Here is an 18,147-nt window from a genome sequence, read left to right on the forward strand (position 1 = left end):
AGCTGGTGAGGGAGGGTGAATTGGGCCAGTGTTGGGGAGTGAGGCATTTCTGCAGCCGAACAGATGAGGCTCTGGTAGATAAACTAAACCTCAGTGCTATTAAACCTGTCCCCTAAGCCAGCAGCTTGCTGCTAGGCAGATACAGGTTTGATTTTTTTCCTGCCAACCTGGCTTTGGGGAGCAGAAGCCTCCTCCAGTTTCCCCTAAACAAAATTAGCCATTCTTAAGCCCTAGTGATGGTTCAAGGCCTGGAGTGATGCAGGGGGACCAAACGGCAGACATAGATGATCTGTCATTCTCATCAAAAGGAAATATAACTTTCTGAGCAGCATGAGCAGCACTTCCCAGCATGCTTCTGCTTTATTCTGCCTGCCCGTAAATCATGGGTTTGGTGATCTCAGCTGAAGCCTTTCATCGCTTTTATCTGCAGTGTTTTTCAAAGGGGCTGGTGCCCCAGGGTTGTCTGCTCAGTGGTCATATGCCTGCCCTGAGAAGAGGCACCAGTTTGCCCTGCTAAGCCTGTGGGAAACACAAGAACGCTGTCCCACATAGGCTGCCTAACATCCTCTCCGTGTGTTTTGCTTGGTTCTGGAGGTGAATCGCACAATCACGGCTGGGATTTTGACACAAGGGACGTGGGGAGAGGGCACAGTCCCTCTGCAGAGCTGGGCATGGGTTGGTGGGAGGTGAGCAGTTTGGATTTGGGGTGAAGGAGGTGACGGATAGGGTCATTTCTGTGTCATTTTGCTGGGGCATCTTACCCAGCTTGGCAAGTTGTTTCGAGAGAGCCTGGATACTTGCCGGGCTGAGCTGGGGCAGGTTTGGGAGCTGCAAGAGGGATTACATAGCGGTTTATTACTGCTGCAGGAAGTATTATTTTGTTGTTGATGGTTTTCTGCATGCCAGAGTGCAGAAGTTCTCCACTGGTGTGCTCTGGCACAGAGTGGTACTCCTCTGAAGGATGCATAAACCCAAGGTCTTTGCACACTCCTCTGTACCCTCTATCTTCCTTCCCCCATTCCTCCATCCCAGCTGCACCCCATGATCCTGGGGGGTGATGGTAAGCACCCGGCCAAGGCTGTATCCCTTCCTCTGCTCTGTCCCCTACAGGAAGCTTTTGCTAAATAATCTACTTAAGTCAAACTTATACTGGGCAAAATCACCCTGTGTGAAAACACCCTGTTTAGCAGCCTGGGAGACGGAGCCCTGGCAGGGCACGGGGTGAGGGGGTGGGAAGGTGCAGGAGCAGCTTTGGCAGCAGCCGCCCACGCGGGCCAGACCTCAGAGGGAGCAGCAGCTAACGCCGAGAGCTGGGATGCAGCAACCTCCCTCTTGCCTTCGACTCAGCCAGGCCCCAGAGCATGTGGGAAGTTTCCTGGGCACATCTTGAAAGCTACGTTTAGTTTGTGAGAGCCACTAAGTCACTGCTGAGGTTTGCTGAGCATTGGAGGACAGGCCACCCCACTCCTCCCTCCAGGACCAAGGGGCAACAGCAGCAACACCCGTGGGCACCTGTGAGAAATAACCTGCCTTGTTATTGCCAAATGGGTTGTGGTTCCTTGGTGAACTGAAAAGATATCAGGTGTTGATGATGGGGTGCTAATTAAATCAGGATCAACTCACGAGGCTTGCTTTGTTGTTTCCTATGCTGCCCTGCTCCTGGATGGGCCTGAGTTCTGGGGCAAGAGCTGTCTGTGGCACCTTGTGTGGTGGCCCTGCTGATGTTCCCTCCTCACTCCTTGCAGGACGTATTTGGAAGAGGAGCTGATAAAGGCCCGAAAGAAGCCGAGCCTGAGGAAGGACATGTACCAGAAGATGATTGAGGTGGACCCCGATGCCCCCACCGAAGAGGAGAACATGCTGCGGGCAGTAACCAAGCCCCGCTACATGCAGTGGAGGGAGACCATCAGCTCAACGGCCACGCTGGGCTTCAGGATCGAGGGGATAAAGGTGAGGCTGCTCCGGGTGTGCAGCACAGGGAGCGCTGGGCAACCAGCCTCGCTCACAGAGGCGCAGGCACTGTAGGCTGGGGGTGAGACCGTGTCACAGCGGGACGTCCCCAGTCCCTGCAGCCGACCCACCTTCATCAGGCGCCTGGCCCGGGGCAGCGCTGCTCTTCTGAGAGCTCATGGCATCAGTGCAAGAGGACAGTTTTAGCCATAATCTCATTAAATCAGCCGCTTGGTTGATTTCCCTGACTGTGAAATGCAAAGTGCTGTCCTCTGGCTTGAAGACTCAAATCAGTTGTTTGCTTTTGATACGGCTGGGCTGCTAGGCTGAGCCATTAATCCAAATCCCAGCTTGAACGTGTGCCGGTCTGTGGTTGAAGCTGTGAGTTTAGCCGCAGTCGGTAATGGGGCTGTGTTTATATCCACGTCCAGAAAAATTCAGCCACTGAGCCCTATGAAATGGGGCGAACACAAGCAGCAGCACTTTCTGTTGGCACCTGCACATGTGTGTAACCTGGTGACTGTGTTTGCTCAGAGCTAACACTCAACGTTTCTGGAGATCCCTGCTGGGATGCTTTTGTGGCCCCATTAGATGAGCCAGCCCAGGAGTTTTTCTCCTCAGGAGCAGACTTGCTTGTGGTGAGAGAGACGTCTGGGATGGCACTTGAATGGCATTAGGTCTGTAATCACAGAGCAGTTTTATTAGTGATAGAAGACTTACATGAACATTAACAACAGCATATACCTTTTGATAACCAGCCAACATGAATTAAAGGTAATATCACAGTTGAGCTAAGGGTTTCACTGCGTGCCTGGGCATGGCTTTGGCTTGGCAGCTAAGGGGAGCTCAGTCAAGTTGTGCTTGGAGTGACTCAAGCCTGGGGCACTCTGGGGGCCCAGGCGGTAGCTCAAGGCAGCTGCTTGCTCAGCTTCTACACGTATCTTGGTTGGAGGAGTTTCCTTCTCTTGATCACAGATTGTTTTTATCCTCTCCGAGTTGGCCGGGATTTTCCCTGAATACCTATCGGGGTCTCTGCTGCCTTAAACTCCTGTACCTCTCTTGACCAGAGATGGTGGTGTCAAAATGACAGAATTAAAACAAAAAGCCTTTACGTTAGATTTTGCAGATTTTCGTGGTAACATTTCCCTTGACCTTACCAGTCAAACAGCAAGCAAATGTTAGACCACAGGTTTAAAAGGCGATCAGCAGGAGTGGGTCGCTCACAGCCACTGCTTCTGATTACCCACATACCAAACCGCGGGTGGGAAGGGATCCGTCTGTCCTGCTGGATGGCATGAAGTCCCCAGGCTGTGGGAAGCCCGACAGAGCACGTTGCACACAGGGAGGAGGGCGCCTTCTTAGTTCAACTGTTTCAGGGCCAGCAGAGGCCATTGCATTTAGCTCTAACTCAGCCACTCTCAGAAACCCAAGGAGCAGCCCTTCAGCTGAACCCCTGAAAGAGTTTTCCTTCATGAGCAACGTGAGGCACCTCTGCCCATCCCATGCCCCTGCCTGAGGTGCTGCCGGTTGTGTTTCCCCTCAGTGGCTTTCTGCAGGGCCGGCACTGGGTCAGGGCACTTGCCTGCTCCTGCAGCTCTTCCCTGATTCCCCGCAGCTCTCCCCAAATCCCTTTTCTGCCACGGGCATCCGTGAGCACACTGTGAGCTCCTCTGGCTCGGGACAACCCTTTGCCTAGTTCCCATTACTGTTGTTTTGCTGGTGCTTATTATAAAACTGAGGCTATATAAAAAAGAAGTGGGCCAGTTGGGACCAAAGCTCCCGTGCACTGTTTCTTCTCCCTGCTTTCTTGCTATAATCAGGAATATCTGTCTGTTTATAGTCCAACATGATATATCCTTGGGCTCCAGCGATGCTTCTCAGCCTGTGATCTGGGGACGTTTAGGGGGCTTTATGGCAAAAGCAGGTCATACGTGAACTACTTGAAATGACAAATGTAAAAAACAAACCCAAATCATGTTCCCACACAGGCCAAAAAAACACTGTGGAGGGAAATAAAAGCCGTAAAGGAGTGCTGAGAGTTGCACCTCTGTTTTAGCCGTCCATAAATGTGCTGCTGCACAATGTAAGCAGTGGATTTATTCAATGGGGTGAGGCAGCCCTTTAATTGAAAAATGTTGAAAAGTGCTGGCCTCCAGGAGTAATCCTGATGCTGCTAGGGGCTGACTAATTTGATCAAGGCTCTAATTACTGTAATTCTCCTTAAATCCCTCAGCTTCTGGATTATTCTCCCCTAAGCTAAAGTATTAACAGTTTACGCTGGTTCTCATCTGGCTTTTTTTTTCCAGCAGGGCTGTAGAGCCAGTTGTGTTGTGCCATATCCCTGTATCTGCCCTATGTCTGAGGTCAAGTCTCCACATCAGGGAAAGCACCTTTGGTGTCCTGAGCTGCTGCTGAGCCCTCTGAGGAAATTTCGTGAATGTATTATCTAATGACAAGTCTCACCATGTTTTCCTTCCTGCTATGGATGCTTCCCTGGGAAGAGCAGGGGTGACTCTGCCCTGCCCCTCACTTGTGCCCAGAGGCTGATAGAGGAGAGCACCCTGCTGTGCTAGGGAAGGGCAGGATTTGGCCCTGGGCACACGGGCTGGGAGGGGGCACAGGGGAAGGAGAGGAGCAATGGTAGCCTTTGGGACAGCTCAGGCAGGTGAGCTGAACAGGCAGCTCAGGGTTGGGAATGGGGATGAGGACCCTTCCCTGGCTGAGCTCTCGCTTTCCCTGGGTGGCCTCGAGGATCCGGTTCTTTAAAATGGAAATTTTCATCTGCAGAAGGAAATAATGACACTCATCTGATTTTGTGGAGTAGCTCAAAACTGTTAGAAACAGTAGCTATTAATAAAATTACCATGCTAAAAGTAATACAAGTGATCCCTGGTGACCCCATTGAAGCTTACTGGAGCTCTTTGCAAGAAGTGTCACTCCTGAGCTCCTGCTCTGGTCGGGGAGCCCCTCACCATCGCCCGCAGCAAGCCAGGGTGAGATGATATTCCCTGTGGCTGGGATGTTTGCAGGGTCCCAGAACAAGCCCTGAAAGCCCTCACCAGACTTTCTCAAGACAGGCAGCTCATGAACCCCATCCGAGGCCAGACACAGTGCTGGGGGACAGAGCCGGCTGACCCAAACCCTGCCCCAGTGACGCCAGTGCAAACTGGAATTGCTGGTGGGGCGGAGGTTGTAATAGTCCTTATCAGCCCCCCTCACATTTCTCTGTGTGGAAGTCAGCCCTCTCGGGGCTTGGACACCTGTAAATGTCGTGGCAGTTGTCAGCCCCAGGGCAGCAGCTTCTGGCTGGGCAAGGAAACCGCTGGAGGCGGGTAATGATGGGAGCAGCGCTACGGATAGGCTGCTTGGCTTTCCTGAAGCCTAGATTGCCTTATCTGAAAGGCCATCTGTGGTTCTCATTTATTTTTGGGAGCACTTAAAAGTCCATCTCCTTTCTTGGATGCTTTGTGGAAAGTTGTACTCTTTACATGTGAAATTAGTGCCGTGGCACTTCTCCAAATTGATATCTATCATCCCCCGGGGAGAGGGTGGGTTGATTTCTGAACTGCCACATGTCGGGGCTCACGTGGCAAATATATAGGGGCATAGCACCCTTCCCCTATACATCGCGGGCTCACGTGGCACCAGAGCAACCTTGGCGAGGCCTGCTGCCTCACGAGATGAGGCAGAAAGCAGAGAGCCTGGGTCCAGTGTGGTTTGAAGCTAGGTACACTGATTGTGCTCTGTGCAAACAAAGTCTTCCCCGGAGACTGAGACTTTTCACCCATCGCTTTCTTTGTCGCCTTTGTTAACACTTGCGCAAAACGCACGCTGGAAGGGCGCTGGGTGATTCAACCCAGACCACGCATCAGGTGTGGGTTTGGTGCCGGGCTCACCTTGCCCAGGTCTCCACAGCCTTGGTGCTCGGCCTTCCCCCAGTCTGGACTGGCCACCATGCCCACAGCCAGCCCTCTGTCCGGGGGGACGCACGTGGCCCCATCTCGGGGCACTTCCTTGGATGGGTCTCAAAGTCCTGCCAGGGCACGTAAGTCTCTGGGGCAGGTGATTTCATTGTGCTCTCTTCCTTCCCCAGCCTCTGCTCTGCTTCGTCATCCTTACTTCATCTTCCCCTGCCCACAGGATGTCTTTTTGGCCTCTGTCCCTTCTCTCTATTGTGTGCAAATGAGCTGTCCAGAGCGGTGGGATGGAGCTCTGCAAGTGGAGCTGTGAGCACGAGCACGTGTGCTTTAAAATAGCCCCTTGTATCCAGGAAGCGAGCTCTGCCTGCCCGACCTGCGGCCACTCCGGACAATGAAATGTGCTGATCTAAAATCAGAGCCCCTGCAGTGGTGGGGAAATGGCAAGTGGCCTACAAAGCTTCCCAAAGGTTCAGCCAGGAGCCTCTGGGTCCGGGCTGCGTGCCATCCCCATGCCAGACCAAGCCACGCCATCCTTGTGACAGGCCAAGCATGGATGTGCCTCTGGGGAAGAGGCGGAGGAGAGCACCAGGCTGCTGCTTTTGAGGGCTTGCGGTCCATGGGCTATCAAAGGACTGGCAAGGCAAGACAGCTGTGGGGCTTGGTCCCTGCCTTCCTCATGTCCCTGCCTTCCTCATGTCCCTGCCTTCCTCATGTCCCTGCCTTCCTCATGTCCCTGCCTTCCTCATCTCCTTGCTTCAGTGGTTTATGGAGGACTTAGTGCAGAGGGCCTTTTACACCTGCTTCTGAGATGTTAGTTGTGTCCTGCTGCGGTTGTGTTCTGCTTCCCTCCCCAAGCAGGGGTGCAGCCCAAGGCTGGGTCAGCCTGTGCTCAGCCACAGCAGCGCTGCGAAGCCATCCTGGGCACAGTGTGGCCAGAAACGGGTGGTCTCCAGCCTCTGGTGGGCGTTGAGCTCATCCATGTTGCTGGTGGCCTCGGCAAATACATGATGGTGGAGACTTGCTCTTTGCATTAGGGGGCAAAGCAGTGGAGCCGCGGGAGAGTTTGGGATGCACAAGACAGAGAGCTCTTCTCACACCTCCTCCATAGACAGGTCCTTCAGCTGCCAAAAAAAGCAGGTCACATTGTATTTGGGGGTATGTGTGGCTGCTGAAACACCCGTCCTTGCCCCAGCTCCCTCCCTCCTCATCCCACTCACCGCTCTCCCTTCTTTTCAAGAAAGAGGATGGCACTGTGAACCGGGACTTCAAGAAGACACGGACAAAGGAACAAGTCACGGAGGCCTTCAGGGAGTTCACCAGAGGAAACCGCAACATTTTGGTGAGTGGGGGGGTGCTGGGGGGCTGCTGGGAAAGGGCTTCTCCTGCAGCGGCTGCCCTCGGCTCATTAGCTCCCTGCCCTGAGGGGCTGCAGCCTGAGCACTCACTCCTAAAACAGGGTGAAGAATGGCAAAGAGAAATGCCATCCTGGCACAGGGGTGAGGGGAGAGCAGAGGGGGGCTGGGAGGGGACACGTTTGCTGCAGCAGCACTGCTCAGGCCAGGTCCGAATCTGCTGGGGATGCTCCAGGATTGTCCCCAAAACATGCTGCAGGGGCACAACCGTGCTCTGCCCCCTCATCCCTGGGGCTGATGGCAGCTCCCCCCAGCCCACTCTTTACCCCCACTATGTGATGGCGTGGGCAGTGGGGGTTCCCAGCGTGGCAGAGTGGGCTGCCCCACGCTCGGTCTCACGGGACGGGTGGCCAAGGCACCCCCTTGCCTGTGCCAGGCACCCTTCACATGGGCAAGACACAGTTGGCATTTCCCAAGTTTCTCTCTGTTGCCAGGAGAATAAGAGATGTAGCTGTAAACAATTTACACCGACTGTGTCAAATATCCCGTTTGACAAAGCGCTCCCATTTTAAGCTGTACTATATAAAGCCTACAAATGCAAGGCTCCAGCTGGAGTGGCCCTTGGCACCGCCTCCTTCAAACTGGAGTGTTCACTTTGACAAGTTACCCAGGGATTATTCCTGGATCTGAAAATGAAGTTGCCTGGCTCCATTTTTATCCCCAAAGAGCTTGAAGCCCACGCACACCATCATGCCCTGGCTCTGGGTGGGGCTCCTTGGCTAAACCATTGCAATACAGTGACCCCCCACATCTCCCCACGCAGTCAAAGTGTGAAAATTTAGGTGTATTATAGCACACAGATACCTGCTGTGTGTGTTCCTGTGCTTAGTCCTTCTATCTAAACCTCAGAATCAAACTGTCAAAGGGGCCCCCTGAGAACATTTAGTGCCTTCCAGCAATTTGCAGGGATGCTCAAACAGGCGTGTGGGTCTTGATCTGCAATGCTGACTAGTGTGGAAGCCCTTCCACCCATGGTACCAACTTTGCAGAAGTGCCAGTACGGAGTTACAGAAGTGTCTCGTGATGTTTGGCTGACTGAGTGATGAGATGACAGATGAGGTGAAGAGTTGACCTAATAAAAAAGAGTGCAGGTGAGAGATAAAGAGCAGCCTGGCTGTGCACTCACATCAGCGACTGCTGAATTAGCTGTTCCCTCCTCGGGAGGACCATGAATGCAGCAGGGAAAATCAGCAGAAAGCACATGTTCAGCAAAAGCAAATGCTCTCACTACGTTTTGGAAGTCACAGGCGCTCACTGGATGCCACAGAGGCCAAAAAGGATAAGTGAATCGCAAAAAAGAAGGGACATCCTCTCAGGGGACAGGTCTGTGGGAGGATGCTGAGCACAGGGTGGCTGAGGGACATCCCCAGCATCTCTCTGAGCAAACGTGGTATCATGGAGAGGATGCTGGGAGGGGTACTTTCCTGTCTGCCCCATACAGCAGTTTTTATGTAGGCTTCCTGCAGCACTGATGGCTTGGGTTGTTTGTTTTTTTTTGTAATTCCAGAACAGTTACCTTAACCGGTTGAAGGGTATCCGCGCTACCCTGGAGACATCCCCTTTCTTCAAGTGCCATGAGGTAATACTCGTGTTTAGATACATCTGCCTGGAAATGCAAATGGTTTGATCTCGGCTTGTACAATGAGAGAAATCAAAATCAGAGGCTGATAATTTTTGTAATTTTGAAATTATTTTTAGATCCATATTTTCATATCCCTGTTCATCTAATACTTAAGTGGAAATACAGATGATGACTGGTATAATGTTCATGCATCTGACACGGGCTCAAATCTACTGAAAACCAATGTTCATACAGATTAAAAGCAATCTGGGAGGAATTCAGGCTGCTAATGGGTTGATATGACTGAGAGAAGTCTTTAGTGTAAAAGTATAGGGGTTTTCTGGAGAGAGGTGCCTGTCTGACTGCGTGTCAGGTATCATTTGGCTGCCAGTAGCTCCATGTGACCAAACAAGGCTTCAACGTAGCCATAAATTGCTGATATTCCAAAAGTGCCTTTGCTGAGCTGGTTGAGGCACTGCGGTCAGGACTCTTCACTTGGAAGGACTTTCCTCCAGAAATTAGTGTCCATGAAATCAACATTTTCTATGGTGAAACTTCAATTCTGGTGGGAAACCAAAGAGGAAGCGCTACATTTTTTGGCCGTTTCGATAGGAATTGGATGAAATCTAATGAAATTGAATGGAATAATTTTATTGATTTTAGGATGGGCAAAGAGTATTTGCTACTGCATCTACTTAACAAAACACGAGAGCGCATGTCCTTGGCATGTGTTGTCTATGGGTAGAAGAGCCTCACAGGGACCCTCGACTCCTGGGAAGCAGGAGCCACAGCTCCAGGAGCCCCAGGTCCCTCAGCCGGGGCCGCGTGAGCCACCGCAGCCCCAGCTGCACACAGAGGGTCCTGCTGGGAGCTGGAGGCTGGTGGGGCCACGCACTGTAAGGCAATTGGAAGGGAAATGTCGAAACCGAGGGTTTCGGGGTCAGTTCAACACGGAAAACAAAACGCTCCCTGAAACCAAGTGCCAGGGTTTCATTTGAAAACACAGAAACAAAACAGCCTTTCAAGGAGGTTTTGAAGGGAGTTTCCACTCCTTAAAAATTAAAAAGCAGCAGCTTTGACTTTCCGTCCCACTTTGAGATGAAGCGCAGCAGAAGGTCTGCCAAGCTCTGCGTGTCCCTCCACGGGGCCCTCGCTGGGCAGGGCTCCTCTGAAGAGCTGCAGGAAAATTTGGTGACCCAGGACAGGCAAGCAAAGAATGTCAGCAAAAGGCTTTTCTTTAGAGTTAAAATGCTCTATCCTGGCTAAGAGAGGGCTATAAGAGCTTAGAAGGAGAAGAGCTAAATATAAGTGTTTCTGGGAAATAATATATATCTCTGGACCTTGGACATTTTCCCAATGCGCTGGAAGAGGAAGTGTCCTCAAAAATGTAAATTCGTAATAGCTTTTGCAAACAGTGCATGCTTGCCACCCTTGTCGAAAGGCAAACTTCAAACTAAACCCTGCTGGTAGCATGGGCATGGGAGTCCCTGGTAACATTTAGTGCTGCTGTTTTGGAGGACTGGCAGCAGCTGGATGCCCCTAGAGCTGTGCTCCTCCACATACCCTCACAGCTTATGGGGTGCTCAGCACACTGCGTCCTGTCGGCTAACAGCCATGGCACTCTGGTCACAGAGGCCCCTGTTTGTGATACAAGGTTAAGCGAGTTTGTAACCCACCAGTTCACGCACATTCGACATGATTTGGACATAAACATAATTTGCTGCTGGGCGGCAGCCAGGCTGTGATGGGCTGGGGGGCTGAGCTGGAGGTACTCACGGGCTGAGCATCTCTTTGCTCCCTGGGGGGTGAGCATTGGGCTTGTGGGGTCTTGTCCTGCTGCAACAGGCCTTGAGACTTCTGCTGTCAGAGACGATGTGCTTCACCTTCCCAAGTGCACCCGTGGGCTTGCCCAGGCCAGTACTTGCTGCAGTATTTTCCCAGAGGCTGATCAGGATATAAAAGAGCCCATCAAAGCAGATGCAGCTGAATGAACCCATGGAAAGGGAAATTCATGTACGTGCATCTCTGTACCCTGCATCCCCAGAGCGCTGTGTAAGCCAGGAGGATATTCTTGGGGGAATCAGGGTGCAGTTGGATGGTGTTTCAGGCCGGAGACAGCACATTGCAAGTAACTTGTGCTTGGAGCGTACCCATCCCTGTGGTGATGCCTGCGGGGCTGCTGTGTGTGAATAGCACAAGCCGGTCACAAAGAACTGGCCTTGGAAAAAAAAATCCCCCCTCTGGAGGCTGAGACAGTTCATCTCATTCCTTCCCCAGGGACCTTGACGCAGTTTCCAAAATGACATCTCTATCTTCTGTGCCCATGTTTTTCTGATCCTCTCCTGCCAAGAGCTGGGATTTGTACGAGTAAATCAGCTTGTCTGAATACCTGATTTGCATGTGCAAACACAGCCAGCAACACGGAGCTTGCTTTTGCTCATGCAAAATCTCAGCATCATCTCTTGCAAACGTAGCCTGAGATGAGGTGTGTCTGAAAACCCCGAAGCTGGCTGAGAACGAGCAATAGGAGCACCGCTAACTGGTCTCCCCTCTCCGCAGGTAATCGGGAGCTCCCTCCTCTTCATTCACGACAAGAAGGAACAGGCCAAAGTCTGGATGATTGACTTTGGGAAAACCACCCCGCTGCCGGAGGGACAAGTTCTCCAGCACAATGTGCCCTGGGTGGAAGGGAACAGAGAGGACGGCTACCTCTGGGGGCTGGACAACCTCATTCAGATCCTGACAGAGTTGTCCCAGAGCGAAGACTTACATTAAAGCCACGCGTCCAACTCTGCCACTACCCCCAACCTGCCCCCGACTGACTCATCTGAACTGCACTACAAGACACTTTCCAGCCCTCGCCCTTCCCATTTGAAAGCTATACTCTCCCTATTTAATGTGTTTTTGATGTGTTTTTTTAGGTTGTCTTGTTTGTTTTGGTTTGTTTTTTTTTTTTTCCCTCTCCTTGTAAATAGAGATCTAACCTGCCAGAACAAAAGCTGAACTTGAAACCTTGGCCTCGCAGGGTCAGTGGGAGCACACGGCCGTGCCGGCCGGGAGCAGCCTGGGGGGGTTGCTTAGGCAAGTGTGTGCTCTGCTTATCGCGCTTTGTCTCTTGTGCAGCCTGATTTTAAGAGGGCCTTTAAGAGGGCTGGTGGAGGAAAGATCCTCTTCCAGCACTGGGATTGTTAGCTTCATCCCCAAAACACTCAGTGGCTGTGCCCAGGACCCTCTGGCAGCCAGGTGCATGAGCAAAGCCTGGAGATGGTGAAGGATACTGTGGTGAGAACCCTTTAGTTGTCTTTGCCAGCACCTTTCAGCCCAGGGAACTGGCTGTGCAGAGTCCTTAAGAGATGCTAGAAGGGCAGATTTGGGTTTTCCTTTGTGTTCAGGAGATCCTGTAGCGCTTGATCAGTTATTTTCAGGTGGCACTGGAGGGTGAGGGTTTCTTCCCTGCTGTGGGGCCACAAGGCTGGGCGTGGGTATTTACCATGGCCTGGTACTTCCCCCTCAGGCCCCCCTTGGTGGGTAACACTTCACGCTCCTCTCTAGAGACCCAGCTCCCCTGCTAAGAGCTGCTTCCAGCCCTCCTTAGCTGGGGTCCCCAGCCCTCCACGGGGAATTAAAGAATTTTGGCAGGGCTGGGGGAGAGAAAAATAGCTTATAAGGGACCACTATGAGACCTAAAGTAGCTATCCAGGTTTGGCAGCAGCCAAGCACGTGTGTAGGAGTAGTGCCGCCGATGCCCGCACCCAGCCCAGGGCGACCCTCCTGCCTGGAGCTTCTCCACAATTTTCATCAGCAACTGGCAAAGGGTTAGAGCAGCAAAGCAGCTCTCGAGGTGGCTGGGATAGTCATCTTCAGCAAAGCAGAGTTGGGGTCGGCCATCCCCCCTGCCTTCCCCTTTTTTTCCTGCAGAGCTGGCTGACTGCCGCCGCTCTTTGGCGCCGGCTCGGGCTGCGCGTTCAGCCTCTGCACTCCTGCTCCTGCAAAAACACCCAGTTCCCTATTTCGGGTGGAGGCTATTTTTTAACTTCCTGGAACATTTGAACTAAACGGCCTGCTCTGCGGCAGGGCTGGCTTGCTAAAGGTCAGCCGGCGAGAGGACGGCGAGGGGGGGAGGCTGCAGGGCGAGCTGGGGAGTCCCTCACGTTGAGGATGGGGAACGTGTGGTGCAGGAGCTTGGCAGCCACGAATCTCTTGCCTGCTTCATCCCTGAGCCCACCGTCTCATCTTGCTCCCCGGGAGTGGTGCTCCAGAGCCCCTCTGCCAGCGTCCGGTGGGTCCAGCACCCTTGGTGGGGGAGATCTTCTTCTGGCAGCAATAAGGAGGAGGACTTGGCCATTAAGCCACCCACAGCTGTGCCCCAGCCTCTTTCCCGAGGACTGAAGGCTCCCAAGGTTTTTCTCAGTTCATATCTCACCAGACAGATGTCTTCAGCTCATCTGATGCCATTGTAAATGGTTGCACTGTTTTACGCTCCTTGCCAGGCTCTCTAGAATAGCCCATGTGGAAGTGCCTTATAGACTTGCCTCTGGTTCCATTAGTGTCATGGAAAAGGTTGGGGTTTTTTTAAGTTATATTTATTTTCATCCCATTTTAATTGCACAAAACACTAAAACTTAATGCATGGAATCCCTCTTTTTTTTTTTTTTTTTTTTTTAAACCGTGTTTTTAGTTTTTAAACCATCCTTTTTCTAGCTTTGGAGAAAGGGTGTGAACTGATATGCATAGATACATACCACTTACCGCTGTACTTTAGCTTCAAGCTGCTCTTCTATATGTATATTATTTTTTAAGCCTGTTTATAAACCAGATTCTTTGCTTCGTGGCTTCGGAAGAAGCAGATTGTTCCTCTCAGATGTCTTATGCCTTCCTGGAGGCTGGAACGGTTGCTGTGAGGGATTTTCCCCGCTCCCACCATCCCTCGGTCATCGGGTAATACAGAAAAAAAATCCGAACCGGTCTGAAACACCAACGCACAGTGCCTGTAAAAAAAATCCTGTAACTTTGCAAATAAAGGCATATGGGAAGCTTTTGCCTGGTGTACAGCCCGTGCCCGCCTTGCGCAGCTTGCGGCAGCCTGGGAACAACCCAGCAGCCGGCTTTTGTGTCCGTGATGATTCCGGGGGGAGTCAGACTCCAGCTTTGCTTACCCCAGCACGCACTGGGAGCAACACTGTGTAAAGGAAGAGTAGGGAAGGACCCTGCGCCGGGGACAGATCCTGACAAACAGGAGCTGGCTTTGCAGGGAGCGGGGGCTGCGGGGGGTGCCGGCTGGGTGGGGGGCACCCCCAGGAGAGGCCTGAGTTTCTCCATCCCCCACTTCTGCAGGGAAGCCCACCAAAGGCAGCTCCTCACTGGGAATTTTTTTTGGTCTTTATGCCTTTCACTAGCAGTACGTTGTGGCTGCTGCCGAGTGGTTTCCGAGTGCCGCCCTGCGACGCCTGCACTCAAAAATACCAAAGCACCCAAGGCCGCCAGAGCTGCCTGGCACAGCCACGCACGTCCCCTGCTCCTATCCCTTGCAGCCACCCCACGGGCAGCGCCGGAGGGAGGGCTTGGGACCAAAGGCCACCAAAAAAGCCCCAGACTGGTTTTGCACTGAAGGAGAACTCCGGTTGGAGGGCCTGAAGGCAGCTCCAGTCCATCCTGGTCGGTGGTGGAAGCACAGGGGAGCAGGAGCCTGTCCTGGGACAGACGTGGCCAGGGGGGGTGGGTGGGCTGCCCCATAGGAAAGTCAGATTTAATGCTCAGACCCCCCAGGAGCAGCCCTGGCCCCGGGGACCCATCCCTGCAGCATCTCTGCCGCTCGCCATGGTGCCTCTGAAACAAACTGTGGGAGAAACCCAGCATGGACTTTGCTTAGAAACCTGTTGTTACGAGGAAGGGCTGGTGGTGTTACAGACGCGAGGCTGCTATACGTGCACCGAGCGATCTCTCGTGGGCTGTGAGAAAGGCGTGCATGCTTCCTGCGCGGCTGGCTTGCACACTCGGGCAGCATCGTCACCGACTGCCTATGTTTTACTTACAGCTCCACTTCTGGGGGGCCACAGAGTCTCCCCAGTCCATGACTCTTCTTCTTACCTGGGAGGGGAGGGAAAACAAAAGCCCCCCCCCAAACTCCAGTAACATGATGTTGTGGCAGAGAGGGGAAGGGAAAAGTCAGGGAAAGTCAGACCCTTCATGACTGTTGGTGTCTGCTGAGCCTGAGGCTTTATGCACCCAAAGGGGCAGGCCCCGGTGCTGAGCCAGTGCTGCCAGTGCAGCATGATGCATGTCACAGCAAGAGCCCTGCTTGCCCCCCGACCTGGCTTTGCTGTACCCCCAAAGCAAAGTCCTGGGCTCCTTGACACTCCAAGGATTGATAAGCTCAATATAGAGAAGAGAGGCCAGCACTTGTATTAACACAGTAACTCCCAGCACCTCCAGCAGTGCCGCAGGGGTGTAAGGCAGCCTGCTCAGGCTGTGGGTGGGGAGGGGACAGCTAATTTTCTTCACAATTATATAATTAGGTACTACTTGCAAGAATGAGCCTCCTATAAATAAGGGGGTGCTGGGGGCCAGCTGGGCATTGCAACCTCTGAAGGTGGAGGGCTTTGTTAGGGTGGCTTAGAAGGGTTTAAGTGGTGTGAGTTGTTAGTAGCACAGCTGTGTGGTTTGGGGGGTCTCTGGGAAGCCATTCTAGGGGTGTTTTATTCCCACTATGAATGATGCAGGGCAGTGCTACTGCCCCTGCCCTGAGAAAGGGCTGGAGGGGGTTGTGCTGCCTGAGCTATGAGACCTCAAAAGGAGGGTCTTAAGTGCTTAAATAAATTACGTAAGTCACTGCTACTTACCTCCTGCTGGCCATAAATGAATCTGTGGGGAGACTAGGGGGAGTCTGGGCTCTACCAGGGAGGGTTTTCTCACACTGAGGTGTGGGGTGCTGAAATGCTGCAATTTTGGGGCTGGTGCTGCCAGCAATGGGCTTTTCCCCCCGGCACGCTCTCGCTGCCGTCTCTGGGGGTGCAGGGAGTCTGGCAGCTTGGAAGTTGGCAACAACCCCCTTTGGGTTTCACCCAGGGCCCCGTCCCCCTGCGGCTCTGCTGTGGGTGCTGGGTGCTGCCGGGGTGGGGGGGGGGGGGGGGGAAGCGGAGCGAGGGGGGTCTGCCAGCATGGGAAAGGGGCTCACCCCAGGGGTTTCGGTGCTGCAGGGGGGGTGCATGGCTGGAGGAAGGGGGGAGCACCGGGGGAAGGAGGGGGGGGGGGGAAATGTCTTATCAGCTTGGGGCTGCCCTTCACCTCAGCCATTCTGGCTTGGGGATGTGCCTGGCAGCTCCAGGGTCCTGCTGGTTTGGAAATCACGCGTGTGCTGGTGCCCTACTGGCGGGGGGGTGGGGTGGGTGGTGGTGTGTGTCTGTGCATCCCACAGGTTTCCGTGGGGAGGGCTCGCGTTGGGTTTTAACCCCTTAAACGTCCCGCCGTACCCGTACCTGAAAAAACGAGCCCCGCTCCCCTTCTCGACATCCCCCCCAACACACACCCACCCACGTTCCACTTGCCGCGGGCCCGCGTGGGGTGGAACCGGCCCCCCCCGCGCCACCGGGGCCGGGCCGGGGCTGCCCGGCGCTTCCCCCGGGCCCCGGGAGGTGGCGATGCTCCCCCGGCGGCAGGCTGCGGGGCGGGGGGGGGGGGGGGGGGGGGGGGGCGGTGTGTGCCGTTAAAATGAATTAACCCCCTCCCCACCAAGCCCCAGGCCCCCGCCGGAGCAGGGAGGGTGGATGAAGAGCTTGGTGCTGCCCGCATCCCGTTTCTGGGTGGGAGCGCCCGTTTCTGGGAGCGGGAATTTGGGGAAAGGCGTCTCCCCCCCCCCCCCCCCCCCCCCAACCCCTGCGCCTGTCCCGGGCTGGGGCCCGCTGCCACCCCAGACCCCCGAGGGACAGCCACTGCCATCCTGGGGGACAGTTTTCCAACCTACAGTCCCTGGCCTCGTTTGGGTCTGGGCTTTTTTCTCTTCCTTGGCCTTAAAAAAAAAAAAAACAACCACAAATTTGTTCTTTGTTACTGTGAAGCGTGAAAAATAAAATGAGATTTTTAAAACCCCTGCAAACGGGGAAAGCAGGCAGGGCCCTGCTGTAGTACCTGTCAGTTTGGTTGGTGTTTTTCCCCACACGGTTTTAAGCCCATGGAAGTGGTCACGCTCTGCTCCTGCAATCAGCATCAGCTGCCCACCCTGGGGCCCCAGGGATGAGCCCCACCGTTCCCAGGGCCACGCTTCGCCCACTCCCGAGTGGGGCTGGGGGCACAGGTCTGACACCTCCTGCACCTCCAGCCCCTGCCCCACCACTAGCGATGCTCTCCAGCCAGGCACTGGAGGGTGGCAAGGAAGGCTTTCTGTGGGGATTTACTGCTCTGAGAGATGCCCCAGGGGCTGCTGTTGCTTTTTTACTAGCAGGTTTTGTCTTTCCCCCCCTACCACTCTCCCCACCCTTAGCGGACCTGTCTCCCAGGGCTCCTGCTCCCCTCCAGGGAAAAACTGTGCTTCCACCCTGGAGCAGCCAGAGAGCACAGGAGAGCTGCTGCTGGTGCCACTCTGAAGAGAAAGGCTCCTGAGGAAACCCCACTCAGGATCCCCGCTGCCTTCTCGGGGCTGCTGCTTTCTGTTTGCTGGGACTTTGTGTCTCCTGCCCTTCGTTCGTTGTGGATTAATAATGTCAGTCCTGCAAGACCTGGGGTCAGCTCCCTTCCCTCCCCATTGCTGGTGTGTTCAAATACACTTTTCCTAATGTAAAAATCTTACACTTGAAACCACCTGGACAAAGGAGCATGAAGGGAAATAGAGGCACAAAATTAGTTACTCAAACAGCTGACCAGAACTGGAAAACAAAAAGCAAATACTTTAATTTCTAAATCCTGACGTCCTTGTCAGAAGGTGGTTTTGCTCCAAGATGTTTTATATGCTGCTTTCCAGGACAGGAATCCGGGTACTTCCACTGCAGGGACACACACACACACACATACACAGAGAGCTACTTCTCTTGAAGAAGTGGGGTTTGGCTCAGATAAGAGAATGTGAGAAGAAAAAGCAACAGGAGCAAGACAGAGGTGACACGGGTGTGGTTCCCCCTTTTTAAGGCATCTGTGACTAAAAAACATTTCCCACTGGCAGTGCAGTATCTTTTGCTAGTGCTAAATTCACACGTCATTTCTTTTTATGCCCCCCAAAAAGCGAGGGGAGAAGGCAGTCCCTGCGGGATGGGCTCTAACAGCCCCTCGCCGCAGTTTGCTGTAGCCTCGGGTACATGACCTTCTTGCACGCTCC

The 18,147-nt window shown here is 53.6% G+C and overlaps 1 protein-coding gene across 1 annotated transcript in view; it reads left to right on the top strand.

Annotated features, from left to right (window-relative positions):
• Nucleotides 1-13,881, top strand: part of ITPKB (inositol-trisphosphate 3-kinase B) — a 70,636-nt gene extending 56,755 nt beyond the window's left edge. Inside the window, exons 5-8 of the mRNA XM_042789708.1 lie at nucleotides 1,746-1,950; nucleotides 7,108-7,209; nucleotides 8,790-8,861; nucleotides 11,403-13,881. Coding sequence (XP_042645642.1) covers nucleotides 1,746-1,950; nucleotides 7,108-7,209; nucleotides 8,790-8,861; nucleotides 11,403-11,618 — 595 coding nt within the window. The 3' untranslated portion in view covers nucleotides 11,619-13,881. The remainder of the gene's footprint in view (nucleotides 1-1,745; nucleotides 1,951-7,107; nucleotides 7,210-8,789; nucleotides 8,862-11,402) is intronic.
• Nucleotides 13,882-18,147: the final 4,266 nt, after the last annotated feature.

The sequence above is a fragment of the Tyto alba genome, unplaced genomic scaffold (genome assembly GCF_018691265.1).
Source record: "Tyto alba isolate M040663 unplaced genomic scaffold, T.alba_DEE_v4.0 Super-Scaffold_16, whole genome shotgun sequence".
Lineage (NCBI taxonomy): Eukaryota > Metazoa > Chordata > Aves > Strigiformes > Tytonidae > Tyto > Tyto alba.